Raw genomic sequence first — 22,132 nt, forward strand, 5'->3', positions numbered from 1 at the left:
GTAATTGTTATCTTGGTTATAGGCAGTTCTTATAGTTAATTGAAAATATTAAGGGTTACAGTTCAGCCATGGTACATGATAGGTAAGTTCATTCTAGAAAAGGTAAGATACTAATACATTTAATCTTAATGATTAAGACTTAATACCAAAGTTTTAGTAAAACCAGAAATCACTTATAGTTGCTGGCTATTTTGCTAATTCAACAAACCAGCTGGGGGGGGGTGGAGGGAGTCTTACTCCACCATAATGGATACAAAAAAAGTTGCCAGTTAAACTATCCATGTCACACTTATGTTAATTGACAAAAACCTGAATTGTTTGTGATAGTTACTCCCTTTAACACATTTGTTTTTGTCATTACAAGTGGGGGAAGAGGGGAGGAAAAAAAAAAAAAAAAAAAAAAAAAAAGTATGGATTGTAGGGGTGTTAATTTTCAGATATCCCTAGTCCTCTCGGTGGCCTTTTGCACCTCAAGGAGGTTTTGTGTCTTTTACTGCCGAGAGGCTTTTGTCTGGCCACACTGGCATAAAGTCCAGATAGGTGGAGTGTTGCAGTGATGGTTGTCCTTCTGTAACCCCCCTGCAATCTTCCCCCAGGATCCATGGAGTTGTTTCAGATTGCTTCTGTTTGAGAATTATGGGGACCTTTTTTTGCTCTAGAATATTCAACACTGCAGATTTTGTCTGCCCTAGAGCCATCACATACTATATTCTCCATAGACTATTATAGACTGCATTAAGGAAGAAGGGCATAAATAGAATTTTATTTACAATTCCATATAAAAGTGTAACTGTACACAGATTTGTTGCAGGAACAAGAGAGAAAAAAAATTCTCAAACAAGGTAGAGGGCAAAAACACATTTGTAGCACTTTCTAGTTTTAGTTTTTTTTTTTTTTTTTTTTAAAGAAAAAAAATTCTTAATAGGTCTGTTAAGCTAACAAACACCTTTTCAGCTTTTCTCTGAACTCCCTGCAACTGAATACAGAAACATGGCAAAATTGCATTTTGTAGCCTGCACCAGTAATTCGATAGTTTGTTCTGCTCCACCACAAGCAGAAGTCACCCAGCTGATCAATTGTTTTACAATTGAATACTTAGTGAGATAATGCAAGTTGGTAAATACAGGAATGTATAGAATACTGCAGAATGAGTGAATTGGGAACCACTGCTGCAGCTACAAGCCAGCTATGCATTACTTACACCTTTGACATATGCCCTTATCAAGGACAAATACATTTTGAAGGACTTTACCCATTTATACAAATGGATATTTAGAGGCAATTCCCTATCAAATGCCTTACACAAAGCACAGCAGGTCTGGGATCTGAACCTGCAACTTTATGGTCACCATGTGTTCAATTTATTAGCATTCACAAATCTCTGCATGATCATGTGACCTCAGTTGAAGTTGAACTTGAAAGTGAAGGGCCCTGAGCCAAAAGGGTTGAAGCCCTGGAAGCCATCCCAGGCATGAAAGTGGGTGGAGCCACCCTGCTGGCTCTCAGGGTCCAGAGGGTCCTCTCCCTGGTCAAACTTGCTCCTCATCTCTGTAGGGAGATACAGAAAGGGTACATGGCAGAACTTGTAGCTCACAGCATCACATGCAAATGCAGCCAGGCTATATGAGCATCCAGTTTTAAACTGGAAAGGCACTGGGTCATCAGTTCAGAAATACAACTTGGACTGGAAGCAACTTGATTTTTCCCCTCAAGTACAGCTACCAAATGGCAATTTAAAGCAGATGTGCCTCATTCACAAGTTAGACTAAAAACTTCCTGAGAAAGCTATATTGAGATGTTGGAAATGCCAAGTTTTAGGTGGAAATTTAGACTGTGGCCACATCCAGCTGTCAGTTGGGAACATAAACTTGTGTGGGGATAAAGGCTGGCAGTGTGTTCCAAAACCCAACATGTTCTACTTGCAGTTTTACTTTAACACTATGGTTGTTTTCCTACCTTAAAATTTACTCATTTAGCTGACATTTCTCCAAAGCAAGCCTTCCCCTCATTTCAAGCAGCACCCCATTTTTCCTTTGACCTTCCCATCTGTCCTTCCTGCCAGCTCCACTCACAGGTGTTGCTGCCGCCCACATCCTCACAATTGTTGCTCACTCTTATCCAGCTCCTGCCCCTCATTTCTCATTTTCCTTTTGCCCTAGGTACTTCTGATCCTGCACTCTATGCAGGACATGCTACTCCTCATGTTGCACTTTCCTGCTCACCTGTAGTTAAGTGTGCTGCTAGTTCTACCCCCGCCTCTTCCAGTCCTTGGACTCACTGCATTGCTGCCATTGCCCCCTTTCACATTGTGCCCATGTCATGGACTACTGTATGCTCAGTTGTGTGACCAACCGCATAACTCAAGTTTAAACCATCATTAGTTCCATCATTCCAGCAAGTCTTAAAGCCAAAAAGCCTAAGCCATCTACTATGCAAACTTGTAAGAAATAAGCTAAATTTCAGATATCAGATGCAAGTTGTATTACAAGCGGTAAATGTAGCTTTCCTCCTTTTCAGTCCATCACCAATGTTACTGTTCATTCTATCAATTTGAACAGCTCAGTTATTTGTTCAAGGTACCTGTCCTTTGCCAGTCATTATGTAAACACTTACCACCCTAGTGGTGAGTGGATCTGAACCATTATTTGTGGTCACATTTCCCTTTTAATCTGCCATTTTACTTTTTAGTTCATTGCCAAGGTTACAAGTAGACCAAAGAAAGAAGCATTTTTACACTTGCTGGAACATGTGTAAAACAACAAAAAAAAAAAAAAAAACTTATTGTAGATTAATAGCACAACACAAATCCCGCCCCCCCCCCCCCCCATTAAACATTTCAATCACAACCTACCGATTCAATGTTTACAAAGAAACTAAGGCTGAATTGTGTTAGGTGTGATCATGATCACTACTGTGAAACTGAATGACGACCAAGTCATTAAAGGACAGGGGAAGTATTTAGAATCTTAACATTTCTATAAACCATATCCTGAAAGCTTTATCAGCCCTTAATATGACTGTTTGGCTGTGCTGGAAGAGTGATTGGTATGTGCCTACTGAGAACATCAGGAGATCACATGTTAGGAGAGTCTCCTTCCATTAGTGTGGAAAATGAATACAGTGGAACATGGAAAGCAGGAAGCTTACCAGGGTCAGTGAGCACCTCCTTAGCCTGGGCAATGTCAATAAACTTCTTTTCTGCCCTCTTCTTCTCATCAGCATCCTGGAAGTTATCTGGATGCCACTGCTGAGCTAGCTTCCTGTAAGCTTTAATGATCTCCTTCTTCTGAGCAGTTCTACAACACCAAAACAGATACCCATCTTCAGTATCCAGGATGCATTGTTCTCCTCAAGCTTAACTTTACATCAAAAACTATATGAATTAAACTGTTTGGCAAACAATTTGACACTTGGAGTGATCTGGCCATGATCCCCCCCCCTCACAAGCACAACAGCAGGGACCCAACCAGTATGTGACATGGTCATTGACCAGTTACAATTCTATGTCACCCCCATGCTACCTGCTATGCAAGCAGTCAGGGCTTTGTAAACTAGCCCACCTGGGAGACACACCTCTTGACACCCAAGATCTTGTAGTAGTCTCTCTTCTTAGACTGCTTCATAAGCCGCTGTGCTTTCTCCAGCCCCTCCTTGATCTGCCGGTCACCCTCGCTGTATTTGCTTGCAGTCTCATAGTCCCGGACAGCTGTAGAAACAGTTGTATCATGGTCACCATGGACTGAACTCTGAGCACTATGCCTAGTCCTTTAAGCTACAAGGGCTCAAAATCACTGTCAGTTATGCAAATCAAGAATGGGACTGGTCAGTTTTAAAAGGTGTCACCCATACTGATGTAATCCAGATCACTGAATAGACCAACCCTCTGAATACACTTGTAATATTAGCCCCCCCGATATGTTACATTTATGAAATGCATAGATCAAGGGAGATGAAAGATGTGCTTTCATGCATTTCACCATGGCTTCATATCTTGAAGAAACCTGCAGTACATGAGGCATCCATTACTTTGCTTCTGTGTGATCCAAGTTCTGTGCAATGACAATGGAGCAAGAAATCCTGTATACTTAAGATGTGCATGCATTGCTGCCAGCAGGCCTTTCTGCAGCTTTGAAAGATGAGGTTTCACAGCAGTAAGCGTGACAAATGTTTGAAACAGCCTTTATACCAGGCAAGGCAGTGATAGTCACTGAAATGCTGTTAATACACTATTTGTTCTGGAAGTGGAAACAAGTACAAAGGCACTTGTGAGAACCCATCTATGTAAATGGGACATGGAATTTAAATGCCATTTTTGGTTACACCCCTCCCCAAGAAAGTTCAGGACCATCCCATCTTTTGCACTACTGGGTGCAGAACAAAGCCCTGTCTCAAAATGCAACATGGTTCTTACCTTCCTCATATTGCTCATCTTGAAGGAAGGCTTCTGCTCTGTCCTTCAAAGCATTCACATTCTGAGGATCAGATGCGAGGACCTCACTACAGGTGAGGATGGCTTCTGCAGCTTGCTGGTTCTAGGGTAAGGCAAAAGAGCTTGATATTTATATTCATTTCGAAGGGGTGTAAAAGTGACATTAAATACACTGCAAAGATTTAAATCAACTCATCATACAAGTATAGAACCATTTCACAAGACTGCAGAGATCTGGAACCCTGGAGCACCATGTGTTCAGGGTCAACCTGCCCCCAACCTACCAGAGACAGACAGTGGCAGATGCGTTCTTTGGCCTGATGAGTGTAGTGATGCACATTTGGTTCCGTTTTCATCACAGACTCATATTTAATCACTGCATCAGCATACCTGATGATGGGGTAGAAGAGGAGGCCTTAGACATTACTCAATTCCTTTCTGTGGCTCGCTTGAGCTATCCTATAACTGCTTCAGCACAAATTGTACGGATAATGCCAAACAAAAACTAAGATACTATTGGCACTAAGGCATCTAAGCAACACAACAATTGCAGCAAAACACCTGCAAAGGATGATAGCTTGATAAGGTTAGACTGAACAGTCTTAGAGCAAGATGTAACACACCTCTGCTGTTGGATGAGATCTTCAGCAGCTAGGATCTGCTTGTTCAGCTTCTTCACTTGTTTGTAGTGGCTGAAGCATTGCTTATGATCAGGGTCCAGCTTCAGACACTCACGTACCTCACTGTGAATGGAGGGAAGCAGTTACAGAACACTAGACAGGTACCTGAAGTGGACAGCTTCAGTAAAACATGTCCTTGAATGAATACATCTGTAAAATATGTAGATTGGTATTAATTGCAGTTTAAATCAAAATAAACTTAAATACCATGGCCTAGCTTAATGTAAACTGAAGCTTACTTGAGAGACATTTCATGGTCCCCCAGCTGATAATAAATACTGCTGAGCTTGTAAAAGGCTTCAGTGTTGTCATTCCTCAGTCTGGATGCTACTTTGAGGTCACTGATTGCTTTCCCCATCTCATCCATTTGGATGAAACATTCTGCTCGCAGCTCCCTGAAGACCACATTCCACATGCAGGTCTAAGTGGCAGAAAAAAGGTTAAAGCCTGGACACTGAGGCTCTTGGTTACTGATGCATTTAAGAGGTTACCTGAACATCTCAGCCACTGGTATGATGGCTCACCTCAATGATTGAGTCAAGGTAGGTGATGGCTGAAGTATAATCCTTCTGGGAAAAAACACTGTGAGCCTGAGACACCAGCTGCTGAATCTCTTCCGATTTAACCAGTTGACTTTTGGCTTCCTTCTCCTCTTTTTCACTGGGACTGGATTTGAGCTTTGGAGAAGAGCAAAGGGAAATTCTCACTGCATTTCTGACAAAGTACCCCCCTGCAACCATCCGAGTTTTCAGTGCAGATTTAAATTTTAAATAAAAAAAAAAGTCAACATTGAGAATGACAGAACTGGATGTTTGAGATGCTCTGCAAATTAAGGCTGATAAATTATATTTCACTAGCTGCACCATTAATGAATGTCAGTAACATTCACTGCATGTCACATTAACAATTACTCTTTCAGTTCAGACTGAAATACAGAAATGATTACATGTCAAAAGATGTATGTCTGAATCAAAAATAAATGGCACATACAAAGCCTACATGCAGTCTCATTTGGGGGAGGCATCTAAAAAGTTTGTATACTTTGGCACCTTGCTAATTCTAGGACTCAACTGATCCAGTGTTCAAGATGGGGGGGGGAGAATCCAGGACCAAAAGCTCTAAAACTGATTAAATTAAAATATTTAAATTCAGACTGAGCATCTTATGATTGCAAGAAACAGTAACAGCCAAATATTAATACACCACACCTTGCAGATACTTTGACATTCCAATTTAGATTAAGACTAGCACTAACAACTTGCAGTGTGCAAGCTCAGTACTGCATGCTACACATTTATGTACAGAACTGAAAGAAATTAAATGTCTGAGGTCATGTAAAATACAATGGGGGAGTTTTAGGTCATAAAATAAAGGGATTCATCTTTTTAATTTTCCAAATATTTGACTTTATTTTGCCACATTTCTTTTCCATGACTCCCCTAGCTCCAAAACTCAAACTGGTTTATTGGGTCAGTTCGATTCTTAATGCTATATGGACATGCAGTGCAACAAGACATTAATTCAGTTGTCTACCGTGGAAGATGTGTGCACTGCAATTGCAAAGGAACAAATAGGATGTATTTATTTTTCTTCAATATCAAGAGCTTCCAATCAACTAAAGTGATTTTCAGACAAGTGTTCTAGATTTGTGAATGTTTTAATAGCCTTTGTTACCTACAAGTTTCCCCCTGTTCTTGAAGTATTTTGAGAAGTACTGTGTTTTTCTATAGAAATTCCAAGTCAACACACCATGTACTTTGGCTCCTGAATAAGGTTTCTTAGCTTAAAGGTACCTTAACATCACCAAATACACTTAATTCTTAGCTTTTATGGTAAACTTCTGCTTTTCCTGCTTTGAGCTGAAGGTCGTTACACCACATGCAGCTAGATAAACAAGGCCACATCTTTCCAAGATAACTTTGGGGGGGGATATAAATAAAATTTACCACTTTCTTGAAATCCTCCTCAGCATCACTTAGCTTCCCCTGCTTAAGGAGAAGATTGCCTCTCTGAAGCCTGGCCTGAAAAATAGCACAATAATTTATCAATTACACACAATGCAAGACAAAATTGGTCCAAAAACACATTGCTGAGCAGGATGAGATTCCTTGTTTGTTGCACCAAAAATCATTAAGACCATATTGTGAAGCAAGTCAAGTTTGCAAAAGTTTAAAAAGGAAAAAAGAAAAATGTATGAATTCTTATTGCCAGCTGCTTGTCTTATACAGTCATTGGGGTTTGAAGCCTATGCTGGAAACAAGAAGTACAAGGCAGGGTAAATCCTAGATGGCATGGCAGTATCAGCACACAAGGTATCCAGAACTACCTTGATAATGTAGTTACAGGCAAACTCTTGCACACCATTAACAGCACATGAGCAGGGAGATCTCTGCCAGATATGCCACATTCAAACGTTGTAAGTTAACACTGATCACATCCATTTCCTTTGACTCTACAGTTACTGCATTTATTCATTCATTGTTTAGGCAATGCTTACCCAAAGCAACATGCATATTAATTCATTTGTACCATAGGAAAATTTGCAGGACAAATTTTGCTCAAATATGTTAGGCACCTGTGCTCTCCAGGTAACAATCAAAAAACGTTCTGGGTATAGACCCCACTAAAAATATGTTCCTAATCATATGAGCTCTCATTGTTCGGGTTATTTCACATCCTTCCTTAAAACTTGCCTAACGTAAAAGCAGAACAGACACGTGTTCTTGTTCACATAGCAGTAGCAAGTGGCATAGATATTAGAGCTGTTGATGACCCAGGTTCAAACCCCCACTCCTGTAATAGTACCCTTGAGAATGGTATATACCATTAACTGTCCCAAAAAAAAAAACCAGCTATGTATGTTATTGCAAGTAGCTTAGTGTACAAATTGAAAATTAGAAGTCACTCACACCATCTGAGGTCACATTTACTTACAGATGTAAAATCTGGTTTGAGCTCAAGGACTTTGTTCAGATCAGGTAGAGCTGATTTGGACTTTCCCATAGCCAAGAAGACAGTAGCTCTTCTGAAATAGGCCATGTAGTCATTTGGATCTCCATCTGGGGGGATAACCGGTTTAGAATCGGAGCCGAAGTTAAGGTAAAAGCATAAGGGCACAAACAAGGACAGTAAGTGATATAACCAACATCGCAACCCATAACACCAGTAAACACAAACTTGTCCTTGGCTCTGCATTAGGACAGTACTGGCCAGCAAGCAGCCAGGGATATCAATGGGCAACCAGCCAGAGAGATTAACCGCACCGGCCAGCATACAGTCAATGACACTGTAGTACAACTACACACCAACAGCTGCATGGAAGTGAGATAGAGCATCTGCCAGCTGTCCTGCAGCTAGCAGCTTCTTGCCCATCTCCAGGTGACTCTCAACATCACTGTTCTTCCCACACTGTACACCTGCAAAGAAAAAAAAAAAATCTAATGAGCAATGGCTTGACCTTAAAGTACTGTTCAAACTCAAGATGGTAAATCACATTGTTACAGCTCAGTGATTTACCATAAATATTCATGTAACTATTTGTCAGAGGAAGGATACAATGCTTTACCCATTTATAAAAAGGTAGATAGTACTTGACTTGAGTAATTCAGGCTTAGGATCTTCCTCAAGGGTACTACAGTTGGGGCACTTCATTATGTCACCTGGTTCAGTATAGTTCTGCACAAACCAGCTCAACTGGTACTTTAAAACAATGTTAAAGCATCAGTTGCTCATTGCAAAATATTCAAGATCAGCCACTTTGAGAATCATGCAAACATCAGAAGCATCTTTTCACCCTGAAAAGCCTTTGGAAAAGTATATACTAAAAGCTATACAACTGAGGGCAGCACAGTGAATAGTGCTACTGTCTCACAGTTTCTGGGTGGTGCAAAAGGATGTGGGTTTGAACCCCACTCAGTCTGCATGGGTTTCCTCCCGGTGCTCTGGTTTCCTCCCAAAGACATGCAGTTTAGGTTCACCCATAGTGTGTGAGTGACAGAGCAAGTGTGTTCTACTGATGTATGGATGAGTGACCCTGGGCCAGTAGTATATCTAGCAGTGTAAGTGAATAAGGTGTGTGGGTTGATAACACTACATAGAGTTCAGAAGACGTCACTCTGGAGAAGTGTCTGCTAAATAAATAAGTGTAAATGATGGGCTGTCAAGTGGTCAGTCACGTTCCGACACACTAAGAAAACAGACAAGAATCAAGATTACATTGTCAAAATACTACCCTAAATTTAGTATTACATGATCATCATGGGTAGTATTTTGACAATGATGATGAGAATGATAGTAACTAAGAGACACACAAACGTCAAATTCATTACAGTTCACACTGGACCAGGCTTACAGTTACACGAGGTTTGCAAGCAGAGCTACGATGACCAAACGACTCCTACGGTGGAAACGGCAACATTCATCCGGCTCATATCACTTAGTTCTACACCACACAAGTACGAGTTTCTGAAAACCGTTACAGAAATCCTAATACCCAGGTAACATCTTGAAACGTCAGACTCTAGTCTAGACTAAGTGAAAGCAGAATAACTTACCCTCGTACCGCAGGTCAATCAAAACAAGAATAAACGGAACATAACTTAGCACTTTACGTGCAGCAATATCCATCGAAACCATGGTCGGCTGCTTAAACAGATCCTTAATTACAACCGACCGTTTCACGCCTCTAAACCAAAACGCTTGTAAAGAGAAACAAATAACACAGCGCTCCTTCCCGGCCTTTAAGTCAGACTCACGTGGCTTGGATCGGTCGTGGGCCGTTCCGATTGGACAGTATGGCATTAAGCCCCGCCCCCTAACCATACAGTTCAACAGCGGAGAGCCACGGCAGCACTATTATAGTGACTATGGCTCGACGAAGGCACGTAGCGGAACCGGCACCGGCTGGTGGGATGACCGTAGTGACAGTACCATCAGCAGCATTGCTGGCTTTTTCGTGACACAGTTCTGGGCTTTATTATGTTCAGAATTCTCACATAGGCAACGAAAGCAATAGCTTTCACATCTCCAACAGTCGTCCAAGCGCTCTGTTTTATAACAACACACATGTACATCGTACAGTACATGACACAGTCATGATTATCTACCAATATAAATCATATTGTAGTAATGCATTTATTCTTGCATTTCACGGTGATTCCAACGCAAGTCAGGAATTCGATTCGTAACCTACAGATCTGTCTGTTAACAATTCTACATATTTTCTGCAGTGTTTTCTTGCGTTGTTGTGTTGTTAGTCTGAAGTTTTAATTATAAAGTCTTGGTCCGTGAAACTACCCCCCCACACAAACAGCACAGACACAAATCCTTCGTGTTTCATTTGTCCTGCCTTCATGGCGTTTAAAGTGACGTGTTATTGAACTTTTTGAGATACAGCAGTAATAATAATTAACGGGTGGTGTGACGTCATCAGCCCCACTTAGCAGCGCAGGTTCCGCAAACGGGGCTCATGCGGTTGTGCTGCGTTTGTGCAGCAGGCAAAAGTAAAAGTGCATCTAAAGAGCGATGTTTGAAATTTGTATTTACAGGGCTCAGTCGATCCGATGAACTGTAGTAGGGCAGTTATGGGGAGAATGGGGACACAAGGTTGTTCATACCGCAGAATTTATTAGGTCTGGAGGGAGGAGGATACAACAAGGACCAATGGAAATGTTGCCCATTGAACCTGTGGTTTTAACTTAAAAATAACTTTCTGAGCAAATGTATCAACATTCAACAAACTCATACATGAATTTACTCATTTAGAAAGCCTCTTTGAATTTCAGCAAGTCGCTCACTAAATATTGTCCTGTGTGCTAGGACCACATCAACCACGAAGGGACTCGAACCCTCAATCTTCTGATCCGAAGTCAGACGCCTTATCCATTAGGCCACGTGGTCCAGGTCATAGAGCAAATAGATTTGCTCTATATAAATCTTGGGCAATATAAATTTGCTCATAGAGCAAATCAGAAGAGGTTCAGGCTTTGGGGGCGCGAGGGCGCGGTGAATTGGACCACAGTCCTGCTCTCCAGTGAGTCTGGGGTTTGAGTCCTGCTTGGGGTGCCCTGTGGCAGACTGGTGTCCCGTCCTGGGTGTGTCCCCTCCCCCTCTGGCCTTACGCCCTGTGTTGCCGGGTAGGCTCTGGTTCCCCGTGACCCCGTATGGGACAAGTGGTTCTGAAAATGTGTGTGTAGAAAGCCTCTCTTTGTTGAAACAGGAATCATAACTGAAGAAATCATTGCTGATCTTCCATAACAAAGGTCATCATGTCTTACAAAATGGAAGCAAAGCATGCATGCACAACCACTTGTCCCAGGGAACTGGAGCCTAACCCAGCACTACAGGGTGTAAGGCTGGAGGAAGAGGGGACACACCCAGGACAGGACACTAGTCTGTCACAAGGCAACCCAAGTGGGATTCAAACCCCAGACCCACCAAAGAGCAGGACCTGGTCCAACCCACTGCGCCACTGCACCCTCTAGAAGCAAAACAGTGTTTGCTTAAGGTTATGGACTCTATGTTGTCAAACCATGAGAGAAAACATTCTTAAAAGCATACCAACAACAGTGATAAAATGATGATAGTTTGCTGAAAAATTAATCACCTTGCATATTAAAACAGACCTTCTTATGTCACATCCCACAGCTCCAAAAAAGCAGCCCCAGGAGTAGCTTGGAGAAATGGCATCTGATAGCACTCAGATATCTGTAAAATTAAAGACATTAAAATTCCATAAGCAGTAGAAGTAACTCCTGCATATGGATCACCCCCACTAGAAACATTAACAGAAGAGTGAGTAGAATATCTCATGCCAGAATATAATCTTAGAAACAGAATAAAATATAATTCCATATCAACAGTTGCAGGGGGCACGGTGGCATGGGAATGCGGTGGTGCGGCGGCCTTGGCCAGGTCCTGCTCTCTGGTGGGCCTGGGGTTCAAGTACTGCCTGGGGTGCCCTCTGATGGACTGGCGTCCGGTCTGGGGTGTGTCCCCTCCCCCTCCAGCCTTGCACCCAGTGTTTCTGGGTTAGGCTCCAGCTTGCCGCAACCCTGATCGGGACAAGTAGCTTCAGCCAATGTCTGTACATATCAACATATACATTGTTCTAACATTTGATTTTGTGTGAATAAACATTTAATTTTAACTGTATTATATGTTTTTACAAGTAGCAGAACGAACCTATGATCTTCACATGTTCGGATGGGTTTCCTTCCTGAAGTCCGAAAATATGTTTCATGTGAAATAGTGGCACTAGATTTCACTAGAGACTGCAACACATTTGTGTCATAACAGATCCATTCACCACATGAATGAAGGAATGTCTTCATGATCTTATTTTTTTAAGTGGCTGATGGCTATCAATACCAGTCAGACCCACAGATGCATGTTTTGTTGAAGATTGGAACTGGACAGCAGTATGTACTTTTTGTGCCTTGACTGAGGATCAGACTTTGTACACTGAAATACACAAATCAAACATGTGTCACAAGTCAACTGTCTACCACAAATGAGTGGAAGAAAATCTGATCATACTGAAAGTTGGCACAGAAGCTACATTCATGTGTTTTGTTTGTTTAGTAAAAGAAGAAAGCAAACCAGAAAGTCCAAGACTGCTTGGCTGGACTAGAAATGTTTCCTTCAAACCAGCAGCTTAAAGGGGGTATAAATGATAGTGAATCATGGGATACACCTACTTTTTCCACACACATTTACTTATGGTCGTATAAATAATGTCAGTTTAAATCTATTACATATCATTTGTCATGTGAGATTAGACTTGTCTACTGTTGAAACTTGTTGACGACTAGATGAGGATCAGTTATGCTCTACTGAATTAGAAGGTGGTCTACTTTTTCATATCATATTTAACATTCAAGATTATTATGGTATTATGCATATTACTCTTTTCATCTTGACTTATATTTGGTCTTGAATATGAGTTGTTCATTTGCTACACCTCAGTATGACAGATTTACAAGAGACAGCAGAAGGGTGTGTTCCCTGCCTGCTTTCCTGCCCACTACACTAACTTGTAAATCTTTATGGCTTGTTAGTATATCTGAGGTCATACTGACTGTAGAACAAAGGTTGTGTTGCTGTAGAGCAATGGAAGGAAGCTGCAACGAAGAACGTGATATCACTGTTTTGTAAATGGTAAGTTGTTCTTATCATTAAAAGTTACTAGATGTTCAAAAATTCTAGAAGATCAAAAATGTAATTGATACGTAATACTTGTTTTTTTTACTAAATTGTTTTGAAAATAACTACTTATAACCTCTCAAACCTAACTATTTGCTAAAATAATCATTTTTATAACTTTGTCTTTTCCCATATACTGTCATGGTTTTCGTCCCGGAAGAAAGGGGCAGACTCAAGTGCAGAGTGCACAGGGGTTTATTCAGACGCTGGACAGGCATCGTAGTCAGGTACAAGCAAGGGTCTTCAGACTGAAAATGAGGTGCACCAGGAAATCTAGTATCGGAGTCGGGAAAACTGGCAGTGGGTCAGAACACTAGTGAGCGGATCAGATTTCATGACGGGAGCGGTCTCAGGAAACGAGCGACGGAGGCAGGTAGGGTGGCTCAGAGCGAGTGCGTAATGTGCGAACAAGATTCCGCGACACTCAACCGTTCGCTTCTGCCTTTAACCTGTCGAGCCTCAGATGTATCCGATTATGACGTGGACGTGGCACATACATTATTCAATCTGGATAATTTGCTGAGTTTTTAGGGTGAGGATTTTTATTTTTTTATTTGATTTTTTTGCAGGTAGAGGGAAAAACAATAACCTTGCTGAAGGTTTGAGAAAGCTGACACATTTCCTGCAAATATGAACACTGAAGGTATGTTGCAATAATCATAATGCTGCCTTGGAAACAAGCAGCGATATTTTTTATTATATTTTATTAATTCAAGTTTGTGTATTGATGTGAGCATTGAAGCTTCGATTTAACATTTTTTTTTTCCATAGAACTTTCAGTTTCTTCATGTCATTGACTATAAAGATTTATTACCAAACTTTAAGCGAAGTACCAAAGGTCATATTAATAATTAATGCAAAATTCTGAAGCTGTAGATGGAAGTGTTTTATCATGGGTATAGTGAAAATGATTTGAAGACCTATGGATGTATGCTGTCATGCATTGCTGTGCACTTATATAAACTGTGAGGAACATGTTCCAATGACACAAGTATATATTATTATCACAGTTTTGGGAAAGATATATAATTAAATATTGTTGATGCAGTGTTTTGGAGTTTTTTCTTACTGTTTGCTCTGTTACGTGTGTTGTGTTAAGGTGATTTGAAGAGCACTCTATTGTAATCATTGATGTCTACAGAGTGTATGAGAGTTTCCCCTCTTCAAAAAGCACAAATTAATATTTTGTATTTTAACTTACATTCTCATAGCATACATATATAATGAAAGAAGACCTTTTGTAATCCTTCTGTTACCCATTTGCTTAACATACTGTACAACATACAGTATATTTATCAGATTTTGAGATGAATAGATGTACACATAAAGCAGAATGTAATATAAGGTTACTAAGTACAAACATGTTTACAGATCACTTTAAAGAAGGTATGATGACAGTTAACAGTTTATGTAGTGAAATATTTTTTTTTTACTTATGGTGAGCACATATTAATTTTTGTTTCATAGAATTTAATGACCTCAGTCCTAGGATCGTTCCATGAAAAATGTATTAGAATACACACATCTACCAAAAGTAAGAATTAAGGTTAGCCATGACATGAATTAATTTTTTTAAAGAGCACTTAATAACAGCTGCCTCAGTAAATACTCCATGACAATAACTACGCATAAAAATCTACTAAAATTCTCAGTTAAATTTTGAAATACTTTAACCTTTAACATTGATATTAACATTAATATTTGACATTTAATGGTATTCATGTGAAGAACAGATTGAAGGTTATTACATTTAAGTTAGATTCTTGAACAGAAAATCAAGGTTTTTGGATTAAAGCTGATTTTTATTTTTGGGTGCAGAACTACCATCAGACGGTGTTTATGCCTACGCTTTGTCAAAGACGCTCATCAGGGTTGCACCCCCAGCTACAGTGGGTCTTTATTCATCATGCCACAGCCGCATCAGCCAGGTCCTCAAGAACATAGAGGGTAAGTGATGCTAAATGTAGGTCTATGCTCAGTTAAAAACTGTTTCTTTCATGCAAGCTGATTGGTTGCAAAACTAATGCTTGTTATCAGCAGTAAGAAGTTTTAGAAGAGTGTTACAGATACTGTAATTCTCATAAATTCAATGGCAATTTGAACCGATCTGTTCTACTTACATTTAAATTTACATTTACATTTATTCATTTAGCAGATGCTTTTGTCCAAAGCGATGTACATCTCAGCAAAAAGTACAATTTATGCATTACATTAAAAGAGGAGACATAGCTGCAGACATGAAAGTCTCAAGCAAACCTAGTTTTTTCCCTACCACTTGCTGCACCGAGGTTTATCGTTCGAGTAGGTGCATAAGACACAGGATATACAAATCCCGAAACCCTCCCACCATTTTTTTTTTTTTTTTAATATTATAACATACATAAATGAGCAGTACAATACCAGAGTAATGGCTGAATAAAGGTTGTATCTGGGGATGCTTCTGGAATTACGATGCGTGAACAGTTACACTATAGATGAGCTAGAGAGATCTTGGGCGAAGTGGATCTGGAAAAGGTGGGTTTTCAGACCCTTCTTGAAAACAGACAGAGTTTCCGCAGTTCTGAGTGACAGGGGAAGGTCATTCCACCACATAGGACCCAGAACCGAGGAACTCCGCGTTTTGCCTTTCGTGCGTGGGACCACCAAGCGAGCAGAAGTAGATGAGAGAAGGGGTCTGGCTGGGGTGTACCAGTTCATTAAGTCTTGTAAATAGCTGGGAGCAGTTCAATTTACTATCTACTTAAATATTAGTTGGTTCTTTGTGATTTTCTGGGATATTAGCAACATTTTTGGAGAGAAGTATAGATAGTCCCAGACTTACATAAGGGTCCTGTTCCATAGACCCTTACGTATGCCGGGGACTTTCTGTATTACACTAAATCCCTTGCCATACCTAGTTTTTCAATCATGCATAAAGCATGCAAGCACCCACAAACCTCCATGCCCTGCATGCATCATTTTCTGCAAAGTGGCACATGCCACTAACGTTTCCACAGCTCTGTGGGAATTTGCCCACCTGCCATTCTGCGCTACATCAGGCAGTCTTTGCTTGCCACGCCTCAGCACACTCTTCTCTGCCGTCCTCACAGAGCAATCCAGCCATGGCAAAACCTCCAAGTAGCTCTTCTTTCTGGCACCCATTCCTGCTGCCACCCATGGCTCACCCATACTAGGCTCATTCTCCACGTTTTCCCTTGCTTAATGCTGGCTGGTTACTGCACTGCACTTGAGTGACCTGTTTCCCATGTTCTTTAGTTTAGCTTCTTGTTTTCTGCTAGTTAGTCCAGCACCCAGACCTGTGCAGTTATTTTTCTCACAATGCCCCATACTTCTGCATTTTGTTTTTCCTCCTCCGTTGCTGCACCACATTGTTTTGCAGTTTACTGTGGCTGTCTCCTTCTTCTTTTCACTTAAAGGCTTTTTGGCTTCATGTTGTCATCATGCGCTTGTGCTGCTACTTCCTCTAGACCCATATAAAGCACCAAAGCTGTTACGCATTAGCCTCTATTCTTCATATAGTCTACTCAAAGAACAGCTTTCTATTTTTAACTTTTAGTCATCAGCCTGCAAGGAATCAATATTATTGTTGTTTAAAAACATCCTTTTAAAGCAAATTTCCACTTCTGCCATTAATTGTAGAATGCCCAGGATGGAATTGACTAAATGGACTAAATGGAAAGTACACCAAGCATCTGCTCAAAGGCACTGGTCACAAAATTTAGGCTTTATTTATACTATTGTGGTGGTATCCTTGAAATGGAAGCTGTTTTAATATGTAAATAATTGAGTTACTATTTACGTGAGGGGGGTGTGATGGCACAGTGGGTTGGACTCGGTCCTGCTCTCCGGTGGGTATGGGGTTCAAGTCCTGCTTGGGGTGCCTTGTGACGGACAGGCATCCCATCCTGGGTGTGTCCCCTCCTTCTCCAGCTCTATGCCCTGTGTTGCCGGGTTAGGCTCCGGCTCCTTGCGACCCTGTGTGGGAGAAGCGGTTTCAGATGTTATTTTCAGACTATTTACGTGTTTATGATGGTTAGAGCCATTACCTTGAACTGAAAGACCCAGGCTTGAATCATACCTCATGCTCTGGTACCGTTGAACAAGATACTTACCATGAATGGCACCTGTAAAGTTTACCCTGCTGTATTCATGGGAAAAATCATTGTGAATAGCTTAATGTTGTCACTTTGGAGAAAATGATCAGATAAATAAATTATTAACAGTATCTACCCTTTTAGTTGGGATTTATATTTACTTTAATTGTTGTGATTGGTTGAAATTGACATTACAATAGAGAGTAATCAGCAAGTATGAACAGTAGCTGGAAATGTTTTGAAAGAGCTGTGACAATGTTAATTAGGTGCTTGAATATTTGTGTCCCTCCAGCATATATATTTATCTGAAAAATAGGAGACCAACAACTACTAATGAAACCATACTTGTACATTACTGGTAGTTTTTTCAGGGTAATGAAGCTATAAATTGACTTAGTCTTTTTTCAAACTAGAATGCCCAGGAGGGGTGGACAACTTACTTACATAATTATTGTAGTGATTTAATGTATATCCAACCTTTTACTAGTGGTATGCCTCCGATTCTTTGTTCAGTGCTTTGTGTCACTGTCTGAGAATAGAGCTCTACAAAAACAAATTGTTACATTTATTCATATAGCTGACATTTTTCTCCAAAGAGACTTACGATTTCAAGTTAGGCAAAATTATTTACCCCTTGATACAGCTGGGCATTTTACTGGAGCAATTTAGGGTAAGTGCCTTGCTCAGGTATGCTAAAGCAGGATTTGAACCTTCAACCTTTGCACCCAAAGACAGGAGCTCTATGAATAACACTACAAGCTGCCCTATTGAATTAATGTAGAGTTTATTACATGACATTTGGGCAGAAAATTGCCTTACAGGACCATGTTTCCTAAGAGGTGGTTGTGTATGTATCCATCACTGAGTATTTGACTCTTTTCTGTAGTTCACATGGAGAGAGAAGCCAAGCACAGAGAAGAGAAGTACAAAGAACAGCCTCCACCACGGTCAAAAAAAGCTTCCATCGTCAACTTCTTAGCCATTCTATCAAGGTTGCTCTTCTATCACCCAGTGTATACAGAAGAAAATCAGAACCGTAAGAATGTTCGCTATATATTTGTGAGATTTAGTGCTTGGCACTTTGCTGGAAGTGACATTCTGTGGGCTGGCCTTGTGGTGAGACTGTATATGGCTATTCAAGAACACTTTGGAAGATTTCTCCTCAGTCTCTATCGTGTAACTCAATACACAGAAAAAACAACTAAACATGCCATTGTAAATCAAAAGAAAGACTGGAGGCCAAAAAAGATCTGCTGCATCCCTTTATGGTTGCTCACTCTTCTAATATCCTTGGTAGCACTAACAGCAGTGCCTGCCCTCCTCATAAAAAACAGTTTACAGAAAGGGAAAGATGATGCTGATAATGAAAAAGAAAGTGGAGATGGGCTGAATGCAGTTGAAGGCTTTGCCATTGCAACCCTTGGAGTCCCTGTTGTTGCTATTTTACGATTTGTTTTTCTAATTGGGAAAAACCTTATATTTAACCAAGATTTCAAAATAAGAAGGATGATGGACAATGAAAAAGTGAGCAATAAACTGGGATTTATGAATGAAATAAGGAGAGAGATGGAGGTCCTTTCTTGCTTCATCCGCTTTGTGGAGATCTTTGAGAGAAGGAAGATACGAGTGGTGTTGGAGATTACTCATCTGGACCGATGTACACCGAGAAAAATCGTTGGGGTGCTTGATGCCATCAATATCTTACTTTCAGATGAAGATAGCCCATTCATTTCTCTGCTTGCAGTCAATCCTGAAGTCCTTGCTCAACAAGTGGATTATGCAGAGGGTTGTTTTAGCAAAGAGGACAAAGCTTGTGCATTCTTGAACCGCATAGTGACACTGGCTTTCACTGTGCCTGAGCTGTGTAATGCCTCTAAGTGCAAGATGTTCCATAAAATTTCCCAGGGACAGTTGGAGTTTTTAAAGGACTCTCCCACTGCACAAGGCAATGGTATTGATTCAAATGCATTGCCTTCTGTAGAATATTCATCAATGGAAAGAGGAGGAGAGCAGGACTCTTGCATTCCCTTGCACAGCAGAAGTGACACTGAGAAGGATGTTACATTTCTATTAAATGAGGATAAGGTGGAGAAATTGATTGAATCAGCTTTGGAATACATTTATGGTGAAGGGAATCTTCATTATTATATAACGGGAGACACTATGTCTATGAGAAGAATAATAAACTCAGTCAGAGTGTCAGTCATCCTCCTAGAGGCCTTAAAGACTGAGTTGTCCTCTATGGAAGATATTGCAGCATGGGTGCTCCTGGCCAATCAATGGCCATGCCGCCTAAGTTGGATCCTTCAGTGTGTGGAGGATGACAGACAGAGAGCATACATCGACCACAACACTGGCAGTACTGTTGTCTTTGACACTTCAAAGACTTTATGGAAGGTCTTCAGTGAATCAAGGATGGAACTCCACATGATTCGAGAAAAAGATTCATTCATTCATTCGCTTCTGGAACAGGATGGAGACCCTGAACTGTTTGAAATGTTCCTTAAGGTACACTTCAGATTTACTATCAAAGATGCTCACAGGTTCAAAATATCCACCGTGAACCTGGACCATTCCATTCAGAGGGAGCTGGCCAGGGTCAGAGGAAGTTCCATCTTAAAAGACATAATAAACATGGAGACTCTCATACCACTGCAAATAAAATCTGTGATCAACATGAACACTGAGGATGTTTGCAGAGAGGTAAAATACATTTTTATTTCCATTTTATGTAAAGTAAAGCCATTTATTAAAGTGCCCTTAAATATCAATTCACAGAGCTGGATATTTTATTTGTGCAAGTGCGTAACAGTAAGGTTTAGCCCTGGAATTAAACCTATGTTATCAACATTAATGCTCTTTGACACTCATATAACAATATATGATGTCATTATGAAATTCATGTTCAGTGAAAAATATTTTGATTAAACCACTGCGTTTAACAAGAATGGCTCAGACAAAATTGAAACAAGTTCTGTATTACTTGATGTTGTTTTCCATAGATTCTGCTATTCTTTAAAAATTTGATTTTATATTTTCCCTCTTTGGTAGATGGCAAGGCTGGGACTTCCAGAGAGGTATGCTGAGGCGGTGCGGTGTAATGCACTGAATGGGCAAGCTCTGGTCTACAGTGACACTAATGAGCTTCGGGAAGTTCTGCAGATGTCCCTTGGAGACTGGACGACTTTTGCTATCCACTTCCTTGGTCTAGTTCCATCCATCTCTTCACACCTTACTGCTGCACAGAGAAAGCTGGCTCCTGCTGCTTTTAAACCATCACTGTCCCCATCAGTGGCAAATCTGTTATGTGTCAGAACAAGAAACTGGTACATGGACTCAAACGCTCAGCATACGAGTCCAGAGGAATAGGTACATTGTCTTTATTTAAAACTGATAAACCACTGCAGTTTGATTTTCAGTCTTTATGAACAGCCAGATAAGTTGTTGCTTATGCCATTACAGTACCTGACTATCATAGGCAGTAATATAACAATTTGAAATTGCCCTTTGACTATATTATTATGGCTAACTTAATTTCTGAGAGTATCACACAAGCTAAGCAAAAATTCTACATGACTTCTTATGTAGATGAAACTGAGTACTGTAACAATTTTCAAAGCAAGTATGCATATTATTAACAAGGATTATCTCAGTGCTTGCAGCACAACATTTGAATAATGTAGAGTGATTAATTTAAAAATATCAAAAAACACAACTATCTGACATATGTTCATTTTTCAGTTTTGAACCTATTACTTTCCGCTGTTGTCCCATGGCTAGAACTTGAAGACTGGAAATATACTGGGTCACTCAATAAATAAAACTTTTAGTCTATCAGGTGTGCCAAGGAGACAAGTGTAATGGAGCAAATATATTTCTAGTTTAAACATCTATAGTTCTGCATAAAGCAGTTCACCATAACGACATGAGTGGTGTCCAAAGATAGCAAACAAAATTTAACACCTATCTAGATCATGTGAAGTTACAAAATCTGTCCATTGTTTTCAGCTAAAACTTTTATATATCCATCATTTAGTAAGGAATGTTAAATATTTTCAACATTATACTAACACCTTAAGTTCTATATGGAGAAATTTCTGCAGATTTATTACATTTACTCAACATGTACAGTATTGCATTAGTGAGAGCTAACATGTACAACTGCTGTAGCTCCTGAATCCATTTAAAATGAAGTGTTAACATTCTGCAAGTAATCTATTTGCATGTAACAATGTAATGAAATATAATGCAACTAGATTATGTTGTATGTAACAATTTGCATGTTGACTAATATACCACATAGCCAGCTGGGAGTGTGGTGGTTAGAGTGACTGCCTTTGGCCTGAATGGTTGCAGGTTTGAGCCTCATGTCTGGCTGTAGTACCCTTAAGCAAGGTACTTACCCTGAATTGCTCCAGTAAAATTACCCAGCTGTATAAATAGGTAAATAATTGTAAGTTGCTTTGGAGAAAGGAATTAAATAAATCTAAACCAATAGACTGGGTTTTCAACTCATAAATTCTGTTTTGACCAGAAGTGAGTTTCCAACTTGATTTGTTTGAGAATTACTTTTTGCTATGTTGCAATCAATAAAAGCTGCATAATATAATATCCATCTACTTCTTAATGGGTACTTCTGTTGTGTTTCTATGCTGAGTGCATTTTCAGGTCAACTTGTGGCAGCAAGTACACATGTATATCAGTTTCATTCTGCAACAAACATTTTG

General features: G+C 40.2%; 2 protein-coding genes and 1 non-coding gene across 3 annotated transcripts; 1 reads left to right on the forward strand and 2 right to left on the reverse strand.

Annotated features, from left to right (window-relative positions):
- Positions 1-883: 883 nt before the first annotated feature.
- dnajc3a (DnaJ (Hsp40) homolog, subfamily C, member 3a) lies at positions 884-9,840 on the reverse strand. The gene is made up of 12 exons (XM_018755660.2): positions 9,663-9,840; positions 8,415-8,525; positions 8,044-8,168; positions 7,056-7,130; positions 5,634-5,786; positions 5,349-5,530; positions 5,053-5,172; positions 4,714-4,819; positions 4,412-4,532; positions 3,574-3,706; positions 3,148-3,296; positions 884-1,548 (listed from the first exon to the last, which is right to left on the reverse strand). The coding sequence occupies exons 1-12, from the start codon at positions 9,742-9,744 to the stop codon at positions 1,400-1,402; spliced, it is 1,506 nt and encodes a 501-aa protein (XP_018611176.1). The 5' UTR covers positions 9,745-9,840; the 3' UTR covers positions 884-1,399.
- Positions 9,841-10,934: 1,094 nt separating this feature from the next.
- On the reverse strand, positions 10,935-11,007 carry trnar-ucg (transfer RNA arginine (anticodon UCG)). The gene has a single exon. It is a non-coding gene; the product is annotated as a tRNA-Arg (tRNA).
- A 4,118-nt stretch (positions 11,008-15,125) lies between these two features.
- Positions 15,126-20,774, forward strand: nkpd1 (NTPase, KAP family P-loop domain containing 1). Its single transcript, XM_029248572.1, has 4 exons — positions 15,126-15,258; positions 18,292-19,446; positions 19,537-20,108; positions 20,457-20,774. Exons 2-4 carry the CDS (start codon positions 18,297-18,299, stop codon positions 20,772-20,774), a joined length of 2,040 nt encoding a protein of 679 aa, XP_029104405.1. The 5' UTR covers positions 15,126-15,258; positions 18,292-18,296.
- Positions 20,775-22,132: the final 1,358 nt, after the last annotated feature.

This window comes from Scleropages formosus, chromosome 24 (genome assembly GCF_900964775.1).
Source record: "Scleropages formosus chromosome 24, fSclFor1.1, whole genome shotgun sequence".
Lineage (NCBI taxonomy): Eukaryota > Metazoa > Chordata > Actinopteri > Osteoglossiformes > Osteoglossidae > Scleropages > Scleropages formosus.